The sequence below is a fragment of the Mycteria americana genome, chromosome 1 (genome assembly GCF_035582795.1).
Source record: "Mycteria americana isolate JAX WOST 10 ecotype Jacksonville Zoo and Gardens chromosome 1, USCA_MyAme_1.0, whole genome shotgun sequence".
Classification (NCBI taxonomy): domain Eukaryota; kingdom Metazoa; phylum Chordata; class Aves; order Ciconiiformes; family Ciconiidae; genus Mycteria; species Mycteria americana.
The window spans coordinates 95714943-95732751 of record NC_134365.1 but is presented as its reverse complement, the minus strand read 5'-3'; the positions used below and the strand labels follow the sequence as shown (position 1 = coordinate 95732751).

The 17809-nt window shown below is 47.6% G+C and overlaps 2 protein-coding genes across 4 annotated transcripts in view; one reads left to right on the top strand and one right to left on the bottom strand.

The window, feature by feature from the left end:
* The first annotated feature begins 300 nt into the window (after positions 1 to 300).
* ATP1B1 (ATPase Na+/K+ transporting subunit beta 1) lies at positions 301 to 16350 on the top strand. Its single transcript, XM_075513508.1, has 6 exons — positions 301 to 621; positions 3306 to 3434; positions 11188 to 11343; positions 12131 to 12315; positions 14185 to 14265; positions 14970 to 16350. Exons 1-6 carry the CDS (start codon positions 522 to 524, stop codon positions 15234 to 15236), a joined length of 918 nt encoding a protein of 305 aa, XP_075369623.1. The 5' UTR covers positions 301 to 521; the 3' UTR covers positions 15237 to 16350.
* The window catches only part of NME7 (NME/NM23 family member 7), a 94015-nt gene continuing 92494 nt past the window's right edge, over positions 16289 to 17809 (bottom strand). For all 3 annotated transcript variants that reach the window (XM_075513466.1, XM_075513494.1, XM_075513483.1), the window contains one exon: positions 16289 to 16427. In XM_075513466.1, the coding sequence (XP_075369581.1) occupies positions 16395 to 16427 (33 nt within the window). In that variant the 3' untranslated portion in view covers positions 16289 to 16394. The remainder of the gene's footprint in view (positions 16428 to 17809) is intronic.

Sequence of the window (17809 nt, the reverse complement as noted above, 5' to 3'; positions counted from 1 at the left end):
CGGCGGGGCAGAGCTCAGGTGCGCGGCCGGGCGGCCCGGACCGACCCGACCCGACCCGACCCGCGCTGCCGCCGGCGCCGCAGCCCCCCCCCCCCCCGGCTCCCGCCCGCCCTGCCGCTCCCGCGGGCGGTGCGCCCCCCACCGGGCCCCGCCCGCCGCCGGGCCCCGCCCCCTCCCCGCGGCAGGCCCCGCCCCCGGGCTCTCTGCCGGCGCCCATTGGCGGCGGCGGCGGCGGGGCGGAGCCGGCGGTGTATATGAAGGGGCGCGGCGGGCGCGGAGCGCGGCTGCTCTGTGCCCCGTGGGCTGCGGTCACCTCAGCGCGCGCCGCCGCTCCCGCCCGCGCCCACGGTCGCTTCCCCCCTGCCCCGCCGGGCCAGCGCCACCGGACGCCCCGCAGCGCGGGCGGGCGCGCGCACCCAGACCTTCCCGGTGCCGCGGAGCCCGGCCGGGGCCTGCCCGCGCCGCCCGCCGAGGCTTAGACCTCTCCCCGCCGCCGCCGCTCGCCCGCCCGCCCGCTCGCCATGGCCCGCGGGAAGGCCAAGGACGGCGACGGCAACTGGAAAAAATTCATCTGGAACTCGGAGAAGAAGGAGCTGCTGGGCCGCACCGGGGGCAGCTGGTGTGAGTGCCGGGCCGGGGGCGGCGGGGCCGGGTCGGGGGGCGGCGGCGATGCGGCGGGCACTGCAGCACGGCCCGCGGCGCCCCGCCTCCGCCGGCTGCGGCGGGGCTGCGGCCCGGGGCGGGGGAGGGAGCCGGGGCCGGCGCGACGCGTCCCCGCGGGGTGAGGGCGGGGGGCCCTCCCCCCCCCCCCCGGTGTCCGGTGGGGCCCCACGGGGGCCGCAGCCCGCGTAGGTGTGACTTCAGGTGGGGCCGGGGGTGAGGCGGGGTCGGCCCCCGGCCCCGGGATGGAGCCCGGGGCGGGCCGACCTTGGCGAGGGCGCCTCGTCCTTGGGTCTCCTTCCCCGGCGGCTGGCCCGGCCCGGGAGCATCGCCGTCGGGGGAGCCTGCCCTCCCAGCGTCATCTGCCTTGGACTTCGGGGTGGCTTTTCTGTTTTTCCGTTTTCTCTGGATAAAGGAAACTGAGCTAATGTTACCTCGTCGAGGGAGAACAATTGGCTTTAATGCCTCTGCAAGAAGGAAATGGCTATATGTGCATTCGTGATTAAATGCTCGTGATGTGTTTATTAGTCTTAGTGCTGTTTGTACAGCACCTAAAAGGCTTTTAACATTTTCTTTACGCAAGCAGACGGTCTTCCAGTTGCTGCCAACCGCGGCTGGTGTGCCACCCTTGTGATGTTCAATTTGGCTCCTGTTGTAATGGATCAGCCGGAGGTGCCACATCTGGAGCTGCCAGTTTTAGCTCTGGCGGGCGGGCAGACTAGAGCAGGCTTCTGCTGTATCTTTACGTGAGCAGAATTGGGTTGTGGGTGCGCATGGATAGGTATTTTCTGCTCCTGAGGCACCAGGCAACTGCGCAGTGCTTCAGATGCGGAGGCTGAACCAGGTCCTTCTCCCAGAGTGCCTGTACCTATCTGCCTAGGACTGATTTCCATTTGTGGAGTCGATCTGCAGGCTGATGATCCAATTCCTGTGTTATAAACCTACCTGTTGTGGGAAGCTTTCTCTTTCAACCCTGTCGTGCTCGGTCTTCTAGACCCGCTGTGTATTTTCTGAGACCTAGGAGCGGTTTTGACCTTTAATGTGTCTTTGGTGTTAAGAGCATCCTGGCTGGGAACCTGATTAAATAAGCTACCTCCCAGTGTTTGCCTTTTGATGTTACAAAACTCAAAGGCGTTACGCTGCGGACAACAGCATTAGCGTTTGGTTTGTTACAACAGCACCTCCTATGACTGTGCTCTGGAAAAAATTTCCACACGTCCCTGACGTCACAGCCATTTGCTTTACGCTGCCTGGATACCAAAGAGTGCTTTTAACTCCTGGAGCACCACGCTACCGCACCCAGCTCTGCCCACCAGCCCTGGCTACCTCCCCTGCCTCCGGTGCACGTGAGGAAGACGAGAGGATGGAGTGCCTTTCTGACAGTGTCCCTCAGCCTCTGTGTCGCTGGCTGTCCTTCCTGCTCGCCTGTCTTTCACAGACTTGAAAAGAAAAGAACCAGAACTGCCTGCTTTCATCGGGAGGCTTCTCCACTGATGGAGCTTTTTTTTTACGATGGGGCTGGGGAGGGAGGAGGAATACTTCCACCTACTGCTTCCTCCTCTTCCCTTGTAGCTGGTCACTTCAAGTCCTTCAAATAAAGCACCTCTTTTTTGTTGGCGATTAGATGAGGACAGTCCAAGATGAAGCAGGCTCTCTTTCAAGTACTCTTTGGCCTCTGTGCTGGCCTGCTTGTTCCTGCAGCCTGATTAGCATATAGTTGCTTGGCATGGGCTGGCTTATCCTCCCTGTAGGCGGCCTGGTGATGCCTAGTACAGCATGTTACTGTGCAGTTAATCAGTTGAGATAATCCTTGTAAACTGGTAACTGATACCCAGAGTCTGAGCCATGCTGTGTCTCCGGGCTCATCTCCACCACCCCCCAAGATTATTCTAGGCGTCTCCATTTAGACCAAAACTAAATTCAGTCTTTCATTATTATGTAATTCACTTTTTAATTGATATGAGGAGTGCTGGAGCGCCTTTGTAGACCTAGAAAGTTGGTAAAGCTGCAGTACTGTGACATGTCTGAGACTTTTCCTACATTTGAGATTGAGTATTGGAGGTAATTTGAGCCTGAATTCGGCTCCTGTTGTCTTTAATGGAGGTGATAGCCTGAATTACTAGGGGAGATCAGGCTTTAAAATTGCTGGTAAACCTGAATGTAACATTTACTGTAGACTCTCCTGCAAATAGGTTTGAGGCCCAGAGCTTTGTGGAATGGATGTCATTCAGAGCACACCCGTAGTAGTATGGCTTCTTGCCGTTGGGCACTTGCTTCACTGAAAGTTTGTCGCCTGTGATAGTGTGTGATGGTAGTGTTGGGTCAGCCGAGGGATCCGTTAAAATATGGAAGAACGTGGTTTAATCTTCATGTTTTACAATCCCAAATCCTGATTCATGGATTTCTGGGTTTTCAGGGGCTCATGCTTCCAGCCCCCCAGACGACTGGCGTGACTTATATTTTCTGTCTGTCTGCCTCAGGGCTAATCACACTGTTAAATATATGCCTCTGCAACAGGGCTTGCCATCTGAATTCAGTGTGCTGGGCTCTTCCTTGCGAGTGGCAAAGGTTGGAAATTTTGTCCTGAAATGTGACTGCCTTGAGGGCTTTATTTGATTCCTCTTTCTGTTTGTTTTCTCTTGCAGTTAAAATCCTCCTCTTCTATGTCATCTTCTACGGTTGCCTGGCAGGTATATTCATTGGGACCATCCAAGTGATGTTGCTCACTGTCAGTGAATTTGAGCCCAAATACCAGGATCGAGTGGCACCTCCAGGTAACTAAATAGGAGGCCCATGTTTGACTCGGTGCAAGCTGTTCTGGGGAGGCGGGTTGGTTACTCACCTCAAGAAGGAGGATGAAATAAGCATGTCGTTGCTGCAACACATACTTGTAGGGGGTGGGTATGTTGTCAGCCTTCTGTGTTAACAGCACTGGGGCTTGAAGGCAATCCTGCTAGAATTAAAGGTTGCATCGCATGAAATATGCCTCCTGTCTGAGAGGAGCTTGAACCTGGATTGCTGTTCTTCCCTTCCCTTAAACTGGAGCAATGGACTGAGGCTAAGAGGCTTCACTTGGGAATGAGTTGTATGAAGAAGCTGGGTTCGGTTTTTCTTTCTTCATAACCACTGTGTTCCCATGGGTAAGTGATGGGAACAAAGGTAAAACGTTACTTACCTGTGAAACTGGAGTGCCCAAGGAGAAGGGGGACTGTACCAAGTCTGGGGGTGCTTACTGAATTGTATTAGCCAACACTGAACTACACTGTGTGATCTAGAGGAGATGGTAGCGTTTACTAATGGGTATTTCAATTGAATGTGTTGTGGGAGTTTAAAGGTGGGTCTTGTAGCTGCTTATGCGTGACCTATCTTTACTAGACAAAGTAAATCTCTGCTCAAAATTAAAATGATCGCTTGAGCAGTGTCTGTGGACAGCCTGCATTGGGTAGGGGCAAAGGGAGTAACTAGCCCTTGCTGCAGGTTCCCTGCTCCGCCTGTCCAGGCTCTGCTGTGCTATCTGATTCCGGCTGCAGCCAGCGGCTGCTCAGAGCGTGGCAGGGGAGCTGTGCAACTGCTGCTTTCCCACATTACAAATGACCTTGAGGCTGCTTGGCACTGGGGATGGTAACGATCTGTCTCCAGTTGCTCTGTAAAACAGTTCAGAAGCTTTTAATAACAGTGGTATTTAAGTGACAATTGTGAGGCTGATGGCTTGTAGCTACAGAAGTTGGCTCTGGTATCACACGGTGTCTTACAGCCCCACTGTCTGCAGTGCTATGCTGTGATTATTCCTTGCTCTAACAACACAGGGAACATTACCATCACCAGATGGTGTTACATCTCGGCAAAGAATCATCCTTTTCAGATAACTGCTTTTCCACCAGTACTTTTAAAGACAGAACAGAGACTGGAACTGCTGTGTTAGTGTGTGGCACTTTTTAATGTACCAGCATGGCTGGGGTAAATGCTGTCTTAAGCACTGAAAGTGTCTGTTTCCATCTCTGCAATGGGGTCTTGACATTTGCAGGAAAGACTAAACTGTCACTGATACTGCCCAGAGCAGTTAGCTGCATCTGAAAAGCCAACATGGCTAATGGTGGAGTAGTTATTTTAATAATGTGGTTTTCCCCGGCTGAAACCCAGTGGTCTCACCAGACATGAAATAATTGGTGAAGAAGCCCATGGATCTTGGGTCACATCCAGATTGACCTGCTGTTTAGCCTGATGTCATGTAATTACTCATTCTACGTAAACTGTTCGCTTTCTGTGCAATAGCAGTTTGCAATTCTAATTTCAAAGCAACTCTGTGGTAAATTTCTGTGTAAGATTTCAGCCTGCAGATGATTTTTATTAATCTCTGAATTGCATACTGCACCAGTTTTTCTGAGTCTTATTCTTTTTTTAACCAAAAAAGGGAACTGAGTTTTGAGATGTTCTTGTAGCGTGTACTACAGAAATCAAAATGGAGGAAGAATGAAAAGGTCATCAGGGATCTTTGTGATGGGCTTCCAGGACATGTACTGAAATCAAGGGGAATAAAATCCAGCTCCTTGATTATATGACAGTAGGCAGCCCAGTAAACAAGGGGTTTGAACCAAGGTGTAATGGCACACTCGTACAACTTCAAGGAGATACTTACCAGTTAGTAGCACAGGGCCCTTTGCAGGGCATCATGCGACAAATCTTTCTACAGATGTGGACGAGCTAGGGGTAAGGCATAGTGGAGGTTGGCTCTTAATGTCGAGTCTGTTCCTTGTCCTCGAGGAGGCATTAGCACAGCAGCCATTAGACCACAATGAGTCAAAAATAGCCTTCTAATGTGGGCTTTCACAGAGATTGACGCTGTAGTGAGTTGCTGCACTGCTCTGTTTGGGAGGTCAGCAATCCCTGTATTCCCCTGCTGTGTAGGGCTCTCCCCTGTGCTGCAAGCACAACTGCTCTTCTGGCAACGAACGCACGAGTGGGCATGTTCACTCCTGCACTTGGTGAGCCTCTAACTCAAATTTTCTGATCTGGGACCCCTGCAGACTGTGAACTACATAAAACAGGGTGTTATGCAATTCTAATTCCTGGTTTTTGTGGGAAGACTTGTGTCCTGGTTTTGGCTGGGATAGAGTTAATTTTCTTCCTAGTAGCTGGTATAGTGCTGTGTTTCGGATTTTAGTATGAGAATAATACTGATAACACACTGATGTTTTGGCTGTTGCTAAGTGGTGCTTACACCAGTCAAGGACTTTCTCAGCTTCCCATGCTCTGCCAGATGCACAAGAAACTGGGAGGGGGCACAGCCAGGATAGTTGATCCAAACTGGCCAAAGGGCTATTCCATACCATATGATGTCATGCCCAGTATATAAACTGGGGGGAGTTGGCCAGGGCGGGTAGCGGTTGCTGCTCGGGGACTGGCTGGGCGTTGGTTGACAGGTGGTGAGCGGTTGTATCACTTTTTTTTTCCCCTTGGGTTTTGTTCCTCTCTTGCTCTCTTGTTTTCCTTCTCATTACAATTTATTACTATTATTTTGTTCCAATTATTAAACTGTTCTCATCTCAACCCACGAGTTTTCTTACTTTTGCTCTTCTGATTCTCTCCCCCATCCCACCGGGGGGGAGGGTGAGCGAGCGGCTGTGTTGTGCTTAATTGCCGACTGGGGCTAAACCACAACAATTTGCAGCCAAGTAAGTATATTGGCAGCTTGATAGAGCCCTGGATTTTCTAGGAAACTAGCAAACCTGGTTTTATTCTTGTTACAGTGCTCTGTCCTTCTTGGGCTAGTCACTGCTGTGTCAGCCCAAAATGGCTGGGAAAGGGGAAACTACGCTTCCCTTCAGGATTTGCAGGAGAAAATGCTGTAAGGGCTGCTATAATATCATTCTTGTTTTGAAATATAACAGATTTCATAACAGCAGCAGAACCTGCAGGATGTTTTATTGAGTTATTGACAGGGGTATAACATTGAAAGTCATAAAGTGCTATTTTTGTAGCCAAGTGTCATTACTATGCTAATTGGCTTCTGCATTGAACACAACAGGAATATTATACAGGGCTTCAGGGCAAGCTGAGTTTTGTACCTTTCCATGATACTTTTTTCCTCGTCTTTTGTCTTGGGGTGGGGGAAGGGACAGTGCAGTTCACCTGCTTGTCCAGCCTTGCCATTGCGACAGCCCCAGCTCCCAGTTCCACGTGTGCTGCAGGCTCGGACTCTGCTTTAAGCGTAGAGGACTTACCCTGATAGTAGGGAAGGATGAGGATGTTGCCTCTTAAACACAGCGTACTGTTTAAAAAATAATATGCTGTTCTCCTCCTCCCCTTCCCCACCCCAATATAAATTGGGCTGTGTATCCTGCCATCTTGTGGTGTGCATCCTGTGAAACACAGCATCCTGTTCACTAGGGCTGGTGTAGGGGCGAGAGAGCTCACTGCTGCCGAAGGCTCTTTCTAAGTGGCAGCTGGAAGAATCCCTGCTCAAGCCAGGGGATTTCAAGTGTCCTGCTTCAAGTGCTGCCTGGCCATCATGTGCCTGGGCAGTGAGTGTATCATGGAAAAGGCTGCCCTGGTGTGCATTCCCCACTTGGCTTATTGAGCTCGGATAGCAGCAGGGAGGTGGCAGGAAAGCCCCAAGGATTGTATGCCACCTCCTGTGAAGTAGCACTTTTCTGCTCTGTCTCTTGTTGTCTTAGTACCTGCATCTGGAAAAATCTGTGAATCTCAAGCTCCAGGAATGTTATTGGCCGAGCAGATTTTGCTGCATTTGTAGAAAACTTGCACCTGCTTTCTGCACTTTGGGGATGAGGTAGAGGGTGACTGGAAGCTTGGGAAGACATCGCTTGGTATGGAGGCTTTTAAAGTCTATGCTCATTTAGTGAGCTGGGGGGATGGTAAATAGAAATGGTGTAGTGACCACTCAATTTGTCATCTGTGTCGTCCCAGGAGTGTTCAGACTCATTCTGAACCAAGACTACATGGTACTTGGAAATGAGCATTGCATGATGAAGCAAGAGCGGTTACTATGGACTTGCACAACCATTCCTAATAACAAGCCTGACTTCCCACTTCTAGTTTCTTCCTCTTTACCCTCAGGACACTGTTTTTCCTGAAGTCTCGCTCCTGCAGCTATGGAATGATAAAGTCTGTGTGGAAAATCTGGTTTTAAATTAAGTTGAATAAATGTGATTTTTAATCTGCAATGGTGTTTTGGAAGTGGAACTGTAGCTGAAAAAAGAAAACCCAATTACTTTATATGGTATTTTTGGCTTTTGGTATCTTTGTACATCCACAGAGTTAGAAAGCCAACAGAAGGTGGTGTCTGTTACCAAGTCAAGGCATCACTCATCATTTACGCGGACAGTGTCAGTCAAGCGAAGATAGTCAAGCGAATAATTTCCTAGCAATGCATTCTACGAGCCAATTGCAGAAATTTTCTAAAGTAGTTTGTCAGTATTTTAGCAATAGTTATTTGATTCTTCCACATGTAAAGAACAGCATCACCACACTTGACACCATGGTGCATCTCTGTGGTAATAGCATGAGATGCAGAACTGTGGCAAACAGATCATAGTCTGAAGATGGGGAGAGGGTTGTTTTGACTTCTGGCTATGAAAGCACTTGAGGCTTTGTTTCTTTTCCCCCATAGGATTTGCTTATGAATGGCTTCCTCATGTGCATGAAGCCCCTAAGAGGCTTATTCATCCCTGTACTTTATTGGAGCCACATACTTCCTTAGGTGTCTAGCAGCCCATGGTAGGTAGCACTGGAATGGTTTGCCTTTGTAGTTTTTTTTTCTTCTCCCTACTTGCTTCTGTTCCCCTAATGAGGATGAGAGAAGGTTTCAGAAAGGTTACAGACATGTTCTGCAGAGGTTACCTGCTCTTGTCAGATCAAATCAACACTTTTTTTTTTAAACAAGATTGCTTAAGAAGGGTTCATTGATAATGCTGTCCTGATAACAGCATTGCAGCTTTTATTCTGCCTATGGGATGTACAGGTGGAAAACAAGGAAGGAAATGATAGATCTGAGCATAGGGATTTGTGTCCGGTCGGTTGCAGGCGTGTGAGATTGGAGGTTGTGGTGGAAGCCAGTAACACATTTTTAATCAGGATAAAGCTATTTTCATAAGCCTTTCGTCTTCACAAAGATTTACTTCCTCACTTCATAAGTGGGAAGACTGATCTCCACTTTGTGCTTGTCCTAAACAAAGAAAGTAGCTGCTGTACCGAAGCTCAGTCTGGTTCATCCAGGTACCTGTAAATGCCCAAAGTTGGGCTGAAAGCAGCCCAGCTATGGCCACAGGCTGAGTCTGCCTGGTAGGAATGGTGTTCTCTTGCACTGGCCGCTGGAGCAGCTGTACGGAGGTGCTGCTTGGGCTTCAGTGCTGTTCTGCAAAGATTTGCAAGATGGGCATGCTTTGGACGGGCATCTGTTCTTCCAACCAGGTCACTTCTCTCATGGGCAGAGGGTTGGCTTTGGACTGTACCTATCAGTGGCCAGGCTCTCCTAACCAGAGAACAGGAATATTCTGCTAGGTGGCTTTTTCACACCACAGGGTGTATATTGCTGACCTTCCCTTCACCATTGCCATGCCATGCCTGCATGGGTGCCTTTATGCATTACCTTGGACAAGGTAAAGAAATAGAGGTGGGGAGTTCCTTGGTTCTAGAGGTCCTGAGCAAAATTAATAGTTTAACTGCCTGACTGAAGCTTAACAAGCCTGGCCAAGCTTTCTTGAATTTTATATTTATACACTTGAATGACACACCTGTAACTTGAACTCTGGAAAAGGCAGACTGAGGAGAGGAACCAAGGCCTGCCTTCACTGCAATTTCAGATAGCCACTCCAAGTGACTCTGAGCCTGTTGCTTCCCAGCTGAGTGGTAACATGAGGAGGGTTTGGCAAGATGGGATTCAAGTCCCTTACTAAAATTGAACCCAGCTTATTTATTTTATATATATTTATTTATAACAGTTTGTGAAGGAAGAAGGCAAGTAATTGCTTGAAAAGGGGTTGAAAGCCACTGACTTTGGAGGGTAGGACATAATTCTGCTAGTGGAGTAGCGAGTTGCTTCTAACCTTTTAACACTCAACCTGGTCAATTTGTACCAGAGGGAGTTTTGAGCGGTTAAAGCTGCTTCCTGGAATAAAACTTGAAACCCCAAGCTACTCACTGGGTGTCTCGCTATCTTTGGCTACTAGGAGCTGCGTTGAGGGGAACAAAGCTAATCTTTGTCCTAGGTTACAAATTCCAACTCGGTGGGTAGCGGGGCGGGGGGGGAGTGGTGAGCTGGCTTGAGGAGGGACTAAGCGGAAGCACTCAAGTGGCTTTGGAAAAATTGCCCGAGTCACAAGCTCCTGTGGGTTGGGGCCAGCCAGCTAAGCTGCCCGAGTTTTGCACCAGGGGAACTTGTCGGCAACAGGCCTGTTCTGAAAGCTGTCAAAGCAAATGCTGCTCCCCTGCTCCTTTTTCTTGTTCTCGCTAAAATGAAGATGACAAACTGAACAGAAGTTAAGACCTCAATAATTACAGTGGCTGCCACAAAAGCAGCATGAACTCCAGTTCCCATTACTTAAGTTTAAAGTGTTAGCCATGCATCAATGCCTTCAATTAAAATGTGACCTAAACATCATGCAGGAGCAACTATGTCCAAGTGCCATAATGAGAAGCAAAGGGGTTGGCACTTTTCATCATCTGTAGGCATTACTTGTATCTGGTCCCTTCTCTTCTCCATGCATTCATCCTCCTAAAGTCAAAAGCGGAGCTAGTTACGCAGCCCAGAATCTAGGACAGTCTTTTAAACATCTCTTCTGTGTGGTGGTATTTCCTACTCACCTACTCAGTGATGAGCTTCTGATTAGAGAGCTCAGAAGGCTATTTCTGCAATCAGAAATACCTCCTTACGGAGTGAAAAGACCAGAGAAAGGGATCAGGCTGATGAATTTACTGAGTGAGAAAATGTCTCCTGCCCTGTAGCCTGCAAGGGAGACTACACAAAGGCAATGTGGATTACAACCGTACCTGACTTGGACAACCTCCCGTATTTTATTGCGAGGGTTCATGAGTTGGCAGCTCTGATTTTTATCCTAAACATATAGTGTGTTTTGCAGACTTTCAAGTTAAACTATTAGGGATGCATACGTAAGAGTAGGCTTCTGTGGAACTTTGTGTGTGGTTGGTCTCAACATGCAGACAGCTGTCTTCTGTCCTTGGGGAGGAGGCAGAAGTGGGCAGGGGACCTGTGGTTGACTGTTTTTCTTGAGGAAAACCTTGACTTATAGCCTGCCTTCTAGATTCTGTGATTTTTATCTGCTTAGTGATGCAAACATCATGACGAATATTCCAGACTGTTGTTGGAAAGAGGAGATAAGAGCCTGTCAGAGCCTCCCCTCTAGTGAGCTTAAGCTGTTTTGTGCAAGTCCTGAAGTCTGAAAAATAGAGATTATTAGAATGAGTTACGTTCTTGGTGTGTGTTGCATTGCCCGGAGGCTGTGCAACTCTGAGGTGTACTTAATGTTTTCTTCCCGATTTTGCTTTTCTTAGGACTGACACAAATCCCCCAGGTACAAAAGACAGAAATTACCTTTACTGCCTCCGATCCCAAAAGTTTTGAGCCGTATGTGAAGAACCTTGAGAAGTTCTTAAAGGACTACAGTGCTGATCAACAAACTGAAAACATAGTATTTCAGGACTGTGGGGGTAAGTCTCAATTGTTTCCTGCAGCCGAGGGCTCTGACCAATGCCTCTGTGTCAGTTCCGTCAGAAGCTGAGGGTGAGCAGTGGTGGTCTGTCTTTGGCAGCTCCTTTTATTGTAGCCAATGGCATGCTGGTAAACTGGCAGGCTCTGGTTTCAGTCATAGGGCTGCTCATTCAGTGATTAGTTTGGACAGACCAGACTTGGCCAGAGATGTACCTAGAAGCTTATTGTAGAGGTTATATGGTTGGGAACTCCCAGATTTCACTTGGAGAAAGTTGCAGCTGACTCTAAAAAGCGTGTGGCGCTGACCTTATCCTCTCTGAAAGCCACGGGGGTTTTACTGACGACTTTGCTAAAGCCCGTATTAGTCCTCTTGATGCAACGCAGCAAAGCATCTGGGAGGTATTAACCTTTAATAGATTATATGTAATAATGTGGAATGAGACTATCACCTCATGATACATGCATGTAAAATCTGAGGGGAATGTGCTTGTAAAAGCTGCCAAAAAAAAAGTCTGAGCCAGCGGATTATAAATGCGTTTGTTCTCTTGTAGTCTGGAAGAATCCTCAGTTAAAAAACAAAACCCCCACAAACTTGCTGGTCTGGAACCAGCCCACGTGTGGGGGGTGGCTGGGTGCAGGTCTGTGGTGTCAGCCTCGAGAAGGTGGTGTCACCTGTTTGGACGAGGGGGAAATCCTAACTACACAGTGAAGCATAAGTGTTGCTGTTCCCAACAAGCAAAAGGTCATGTTGCATACGGTTGTCTTTTCATTCCCCCGCCATGACAGACATACCTACTGATTACAAAGAGAGAGGACCATATAATGATGCCCAGGGCCAGAAGAAGGTCTGCAAATTCAAACGTGAATGGCTGGAAAACTGTTCTGGAATAAATGATCCCACCTTTGGGTACAAGGACGGCAAACCATGCATCATTGTCAAGCTCAACAGAATTATCGGCTTCAAACCTAAGGCAAGTATATCTTCCCTTTCTAGCAGAAGCTACTGATGAGGAGTTGGCTGCAGGTTTGCTGTGCCTGCTTTTCTGTCTCTGGAGAGAGATCAGTATTAAACCCCTTCTGCAGAGGAGAAATTGAGAGATGATTTGAGTAACTGGCCTTAAAAATACTTTTTGTCAAACAGCAATGAAAACTGCACACTGCAAGTTGGTAACAAGTAGCAATGAACCTCACAGTGCAAACTCCTGGTAATTTATCTGGTAACTTCTGAGCCTGCTAACTGAATGGCTCTAACGGGGTATTTTCTTCAAATGATAAAACCCATTTTAAGTTCCTGTGTGTTTCCATGGGACCATCCCAGACCAACTCTATCTAAGTAAGATCAGTACATTGTCGTGCCCGGATCTACTCCATTCTTTCCTCAGGCAGTGTAGAGTTGCCTGCCTTGCTAAAACCACTTAATTAAATGAAGTCGTGCTAATATTCACTATCGGACTGATACATAGTCTATAAAGTGTAAAATACATCTGAGAGTCAGGCACAGCTCTTACTGCAAGAAAGGCAAGGAGATCTTTAGGTTACTTAATGCAGTTTCCCAGACGCTGTGGGATGTCTCTGTCACCTGCTTGCTCTGTGCTGCATGTGAAGGCATGTTTGCAGTAATGCAAACATCTGAAGGATGTTTATCTGGACAGGAAGGGGTTTTGCTTCTAGTTTTTTTTTTTTTTTTTTCCCCCAACACATTTAAATGCTAAAAAATTCTCTAAGAATTCAGTGGCAGAGCACATGTTATTGAATAAGGTGGTGTGCAAAACCTGCCACTCCATCTTCTGGATGGCAAACACTGCAAATGGTGTGCTAAGCCACCTTCACCACCATCCATTGGTGCAGTCGAGGATGGGGAATGGTGCTGTCTAGCTAACATGTTTTGAGAAGCGTTTTTCTTCGAAGGGAGCCTGCCCTGTGCTAAAAGAAACGAGTTCAATTTTGGCTCATCTGATCCAGGGTGGAAACAGTGGGTGCGTTTTGGCAGGAATGTGCTGTGCTTGGTATGCAGTGGTTGTGGGATGACATAAGATGCGCAGGTTTGATGACTGGGGAAGAGAAGGGTTTGGTGCGTTCCTCATTTCTTTGCCACAGAGCTCTGAAGAGCTCCAGACTGCATGATGTGTGCATTAGAAACAATGTGTGTATCCAAGGCAGTATTTGTTTTCCTCATTCTGCATTCCAGCAGAGACCCTATAGCTCTTGTGTTGGGCAAGGTGTGTGTAAAGCAGATCTGAGAGCTGCACGGTTGTGAAGCAAAACTACTGCACTTGTTAAAGAGACCGAAGACCAACACCAGAGTTGGCACTCGCATCCTCTGACGTGCTCAGAGCCTTTGTCCTTCCCTGTAGGTGGTGTCGAAGTTCAGACACGTCAGGGTGTGACTGCTGCTCTTTGTTCTTCCTTGTGCATTTCCACTCCTAGCTGCACTCACCTGGGGCAGGTGGCAAATCCTCCAGCAGCGCATCTCTTCCTGCCACTGCCTGGGCTTTGCACAAACAGGCCCCGCTAGCTAGCACTCTGCTGTGAAACACTCTCCCCCGTGACGCCACGAAATGGAAAATAGCCTGATCTGCTTGCTTTGGTATCCACAGCAGTAGAGCTGTAAGAACAGACAACAGCTCTGCTTGGGTTAAGTTCCCCGGCTTCTAGCTGTGTTATGCTGCGTGTCTGTCCCAAGAACCACCACCGAGAGCTGTTGCCTCTGAAACGGAGCTAGAAGGGTTTCTGGTTAATGTCACGTGTTTAGTACCACTGAGCTTTGCTGCTGCAAAGGTGCTGCAGTCTGCAGAGAAGCATTCAGTGTGTAACATCCCCTTGTTTTGGGTTTCTTCTAGGCTCTGGTAAATGAGAGCCTCCCTCCAGAGGTTATGGCAAAATACAACCCGTATCTCATCCCTGTCCACTGCGCTGCCAAGGTAAGTTGAAATACACTAGAGCAGAGTTGGGAAGCTGCAGGGGAAGAGTGTCTGAAAGTCTTTGTCCAAGTGTAGTGACCCCTCCCTGCCCTTCCGCAGGTAACGGGGGTGGTTCTTACTTGGGATATCTCTCCCTTTGGAACAGGAGTTTCTCAAAACCCCATTGGAGACAAATGACAGCGCTGCTGTCACAGGGAGGGGTAAAATCAGGGCTGGATAGCAAAGGCTATCCTCAAAAGTAGCTATTTTGCTTCCAAGTGCTGTCCCGGAGCTCTTAGCAGGGAGGGCTGAAAAAAGGAATCCAGGGAAGAGGTATTTTACTTGGCATGGTAAAGCAGCTGAGAAACAGCAAACTTCTTTTTCTTCTTTTTTCCTTTTTTTTTTTGCCAAAGATAGTGCATTGGTATGACAGGAAGCTGTGGTGACTTCTGAATGTGTAAAGTGGTTGAGTTGTTAAATAAAGAAAAGCCCTTTTCTGGGCTGATGTGTGCTGGGAGGCGCTTATTGTGTGGCTGCTGGTTAGACAGCGCTTATGTGTCCTTTCCACCATTGGGACCGACCTCATGCTGTCAAGATGAGGATCAGTGATGACCAAAGAGAGGTCGCGGTCTTGGTGAAAAACAGATGCTGCTAGGGAAAAGGGCTGCAAAAGGTTGAGTTTGGGCATTTGTCATCATTTGTTCTTCCTTTTCCTGCCTCCCTAGAAAGAGGACGATGCAGACAAAATAGGCACAGTGGAGTACTATGGGATGGGTGGCTATCCTGGCTTTGCCCTGCAGTACTACCCCTACTACGGCAAGCTCCTGCAGCCGCGGTACCTGCAGCCGCTGGTGGCAGTGCAGTTCACCAACCTGACCTACGACATGGAGGTGCGCGTGGAATGCAGGGCCTACGGGGAGAACATCCAGTACAGTGACAAAGACCGCTTCCAGGGACGCTTTGATATTAAATTTGACATAAAAAGCAGCTGATTGTAAGCACAACTCTCTTCCCTCCCTCCTCCTCCTAGCCATTTAAAAAGGTTAAAAAAAAAGAACAAAAAACAAAACCTACTAGTCTTGAACAAACTGTCATACGTATGGGACCTACACGTAATCTATATGCTTTACACTAGCTTTCTGCATTTACTAGGTTAGAATGTAAACAAAGTGTAGCAATAGCGACAAATATTTATTCTACTGTAAATGACAAAAGAAAACAAAATTGAGCCTTGGGACATGCCCATTTTTACTGTAAATTATGATTCCATAACTGACTTGTAGTAAGCAGTGTTTCTGGCCCCTAAGTATTGCTGCCTTGTGTATTTTATTTAGTGTACAGTACTATAGGTGCATACTCCGGTCATTTTTCAAGCCATGTATTGTATCTGTTTTCTACTTCTTGTGAGCAAAGACTTTTGCTGTCCAAGGTGTAAATACTCAATGGGACTAGAACTGGCATGATACTTCTCATTATTTTGTTCCTTTTCAAAGAAAGGCCCACCTGTGAGACTATATTGAACAGCACTCCATATGGCTTCTGACTTTTCTGTGGTGTTAGGGTATTTTATTTGGAGGGGTGGCAGGGGAAACTAACTTAAGTGAAGTTAAAGAGAATAGATGATTGTGTACTGTGCTTCGTAGCGAATGCTGTCTCTCCACCTCTCCCTCATCCTCCAGTACGTTGTGTGAGAGGCCAGGTCAGACTATCACTCTCCTCAGTGATAGGCATAACTCTTTGCTTTGTATATTTCCTTTTACTTTTTTTTTCCTGCTGGAGGCATCGCACACTGTGGTGCTAATGTCTTTATTGAATGTTTTAACCATTTTCATGGTGGAAGAATTTTATATTTATGCAGTTGTACAATTTTATTTTTTCTGCAAGAAAGTGTAATGTATGAAATAAACCAAAGTCACATGTTTGAAAATAAATCTTTATTTTAAACTTTATAAAAGCAATGCAGTACCCCATAGAATGGTGTTAAATGTTGTCTAAAGTGCAAAACTCTATGTTCTAACATGTAATAATAGCCAGGAGTACAGTGCTCTTGTTGATCTTGTATTTCAGTCAGGTTGAAACATTGGACAAATAAATGAATGAACACACCATTCTGTGTGCATGTCTTTTGCGTTGGGTGTGGACAGAGGCTGTTAGTTGTCCAGAATCTTGAAGAAGTACTGCACCTATTTCAAACAGAAAATACATCTGTATCATTCCCAGAAAGTCTCAGCTGAAGGTAGTTGAAACATGCACTGGGATTGCCTTAAATTGCTGCTCCTGCATGTGAGCACAGGTGTTACACATCAGCTCTAGAACAGTGTGCTTTGGTGCTGTTTTCCCCTCTCCCTGCATGAGAGGCTGCTGTGGCACGTGTGCCCATGATCACACCAGTCAGGAACCCAAAAAGTCTTCAACATATTCACTATTAGTGCAAGTTCTCCATGCCTGGAGGCACAGGCCACACAGTCTAGTAGTAGCTACAGGTAAAAATAGTTTATACTTAGTGTGGGTTAAAGCATCCACCAGCATTATGTGCTGGTGCAGGTCTAGAGTGGAGGGCACATACTGAAGTCACAAGCAGAAGAAACAGAGTTTCACAGCAGTGACTTGTTCTGTGTTGCTGCTGGGCCAATAGCTCAGCCCTGAGAACAGGCTATGCCTGATGGGGCTGCTCAGACATGACAAAATGTGGCAGCTGGCTTCCTGCAGGAGTCAAGATCGCTTTATGCTGCATGACGCAGATTACAAGGGAGAAATTCTCCATGTAAAGTGACAAAACATGACTATCCTAGAGCAAGCTGCTTGATAAAGCCTTCCTGATCAGAATGCACAATACTGGAAAAGCAAGCTGCTAAACTTTTTGCCATCTGCTAGAAGGAAAAGCATAGTTATGGTATGCTATGGCAGTTAGCGTATGCATTTGGCTGTTTCAGGCTATTCCCAAGGAGCAGGAGCTAGCAGAAATCTCACCTTCAACTGTTTCATTTGCTGCTGTATGTTTATAGTGCGACAAGGATTTAACAGAGACGCTGTGATTAAAGCGCTAAAATACTCCCTGAAGGAAGCTCCACCTGCAGAAGAGCTGCAGGAAAGCCGAACCATTTTGGCTCCCAGCAATTGGTGGGTGTACTACTGCCACCAGGGAGGGGGGCTGCATGGCTCAAGGTTTGGTAGGATCACCTGCCCCTGCAATTCAATTCTTAGGTGCACGGCCTGTGACAGTTTAACCCCCCCCCCCAAACTGCCTTATTTATAAAAGTCCCAACTCACAGTTAGATAATTTATCTCCTTTTAATTTACTATATGAGCGCAAAGTCCAAGCATGAACTAGTGATAAAGATAATGGCTTATTCCAGGGGTTGGGACAAACATTGTAGAAAACTTCTGGTGCTTGTGTTGGCTTCAGTGAGCAAGTGTCAAAAGGTGCTCATATAATGTACTCTTAGTAACAGCATATGAAATAAAGCAAAACCAAACCTTTACACACACACACCCCCCTCTTCTAGTACCAAATCAGTGAAAGCAGGATGGGCCACTCTGATCACTAATTAACTAGGCAGTAACG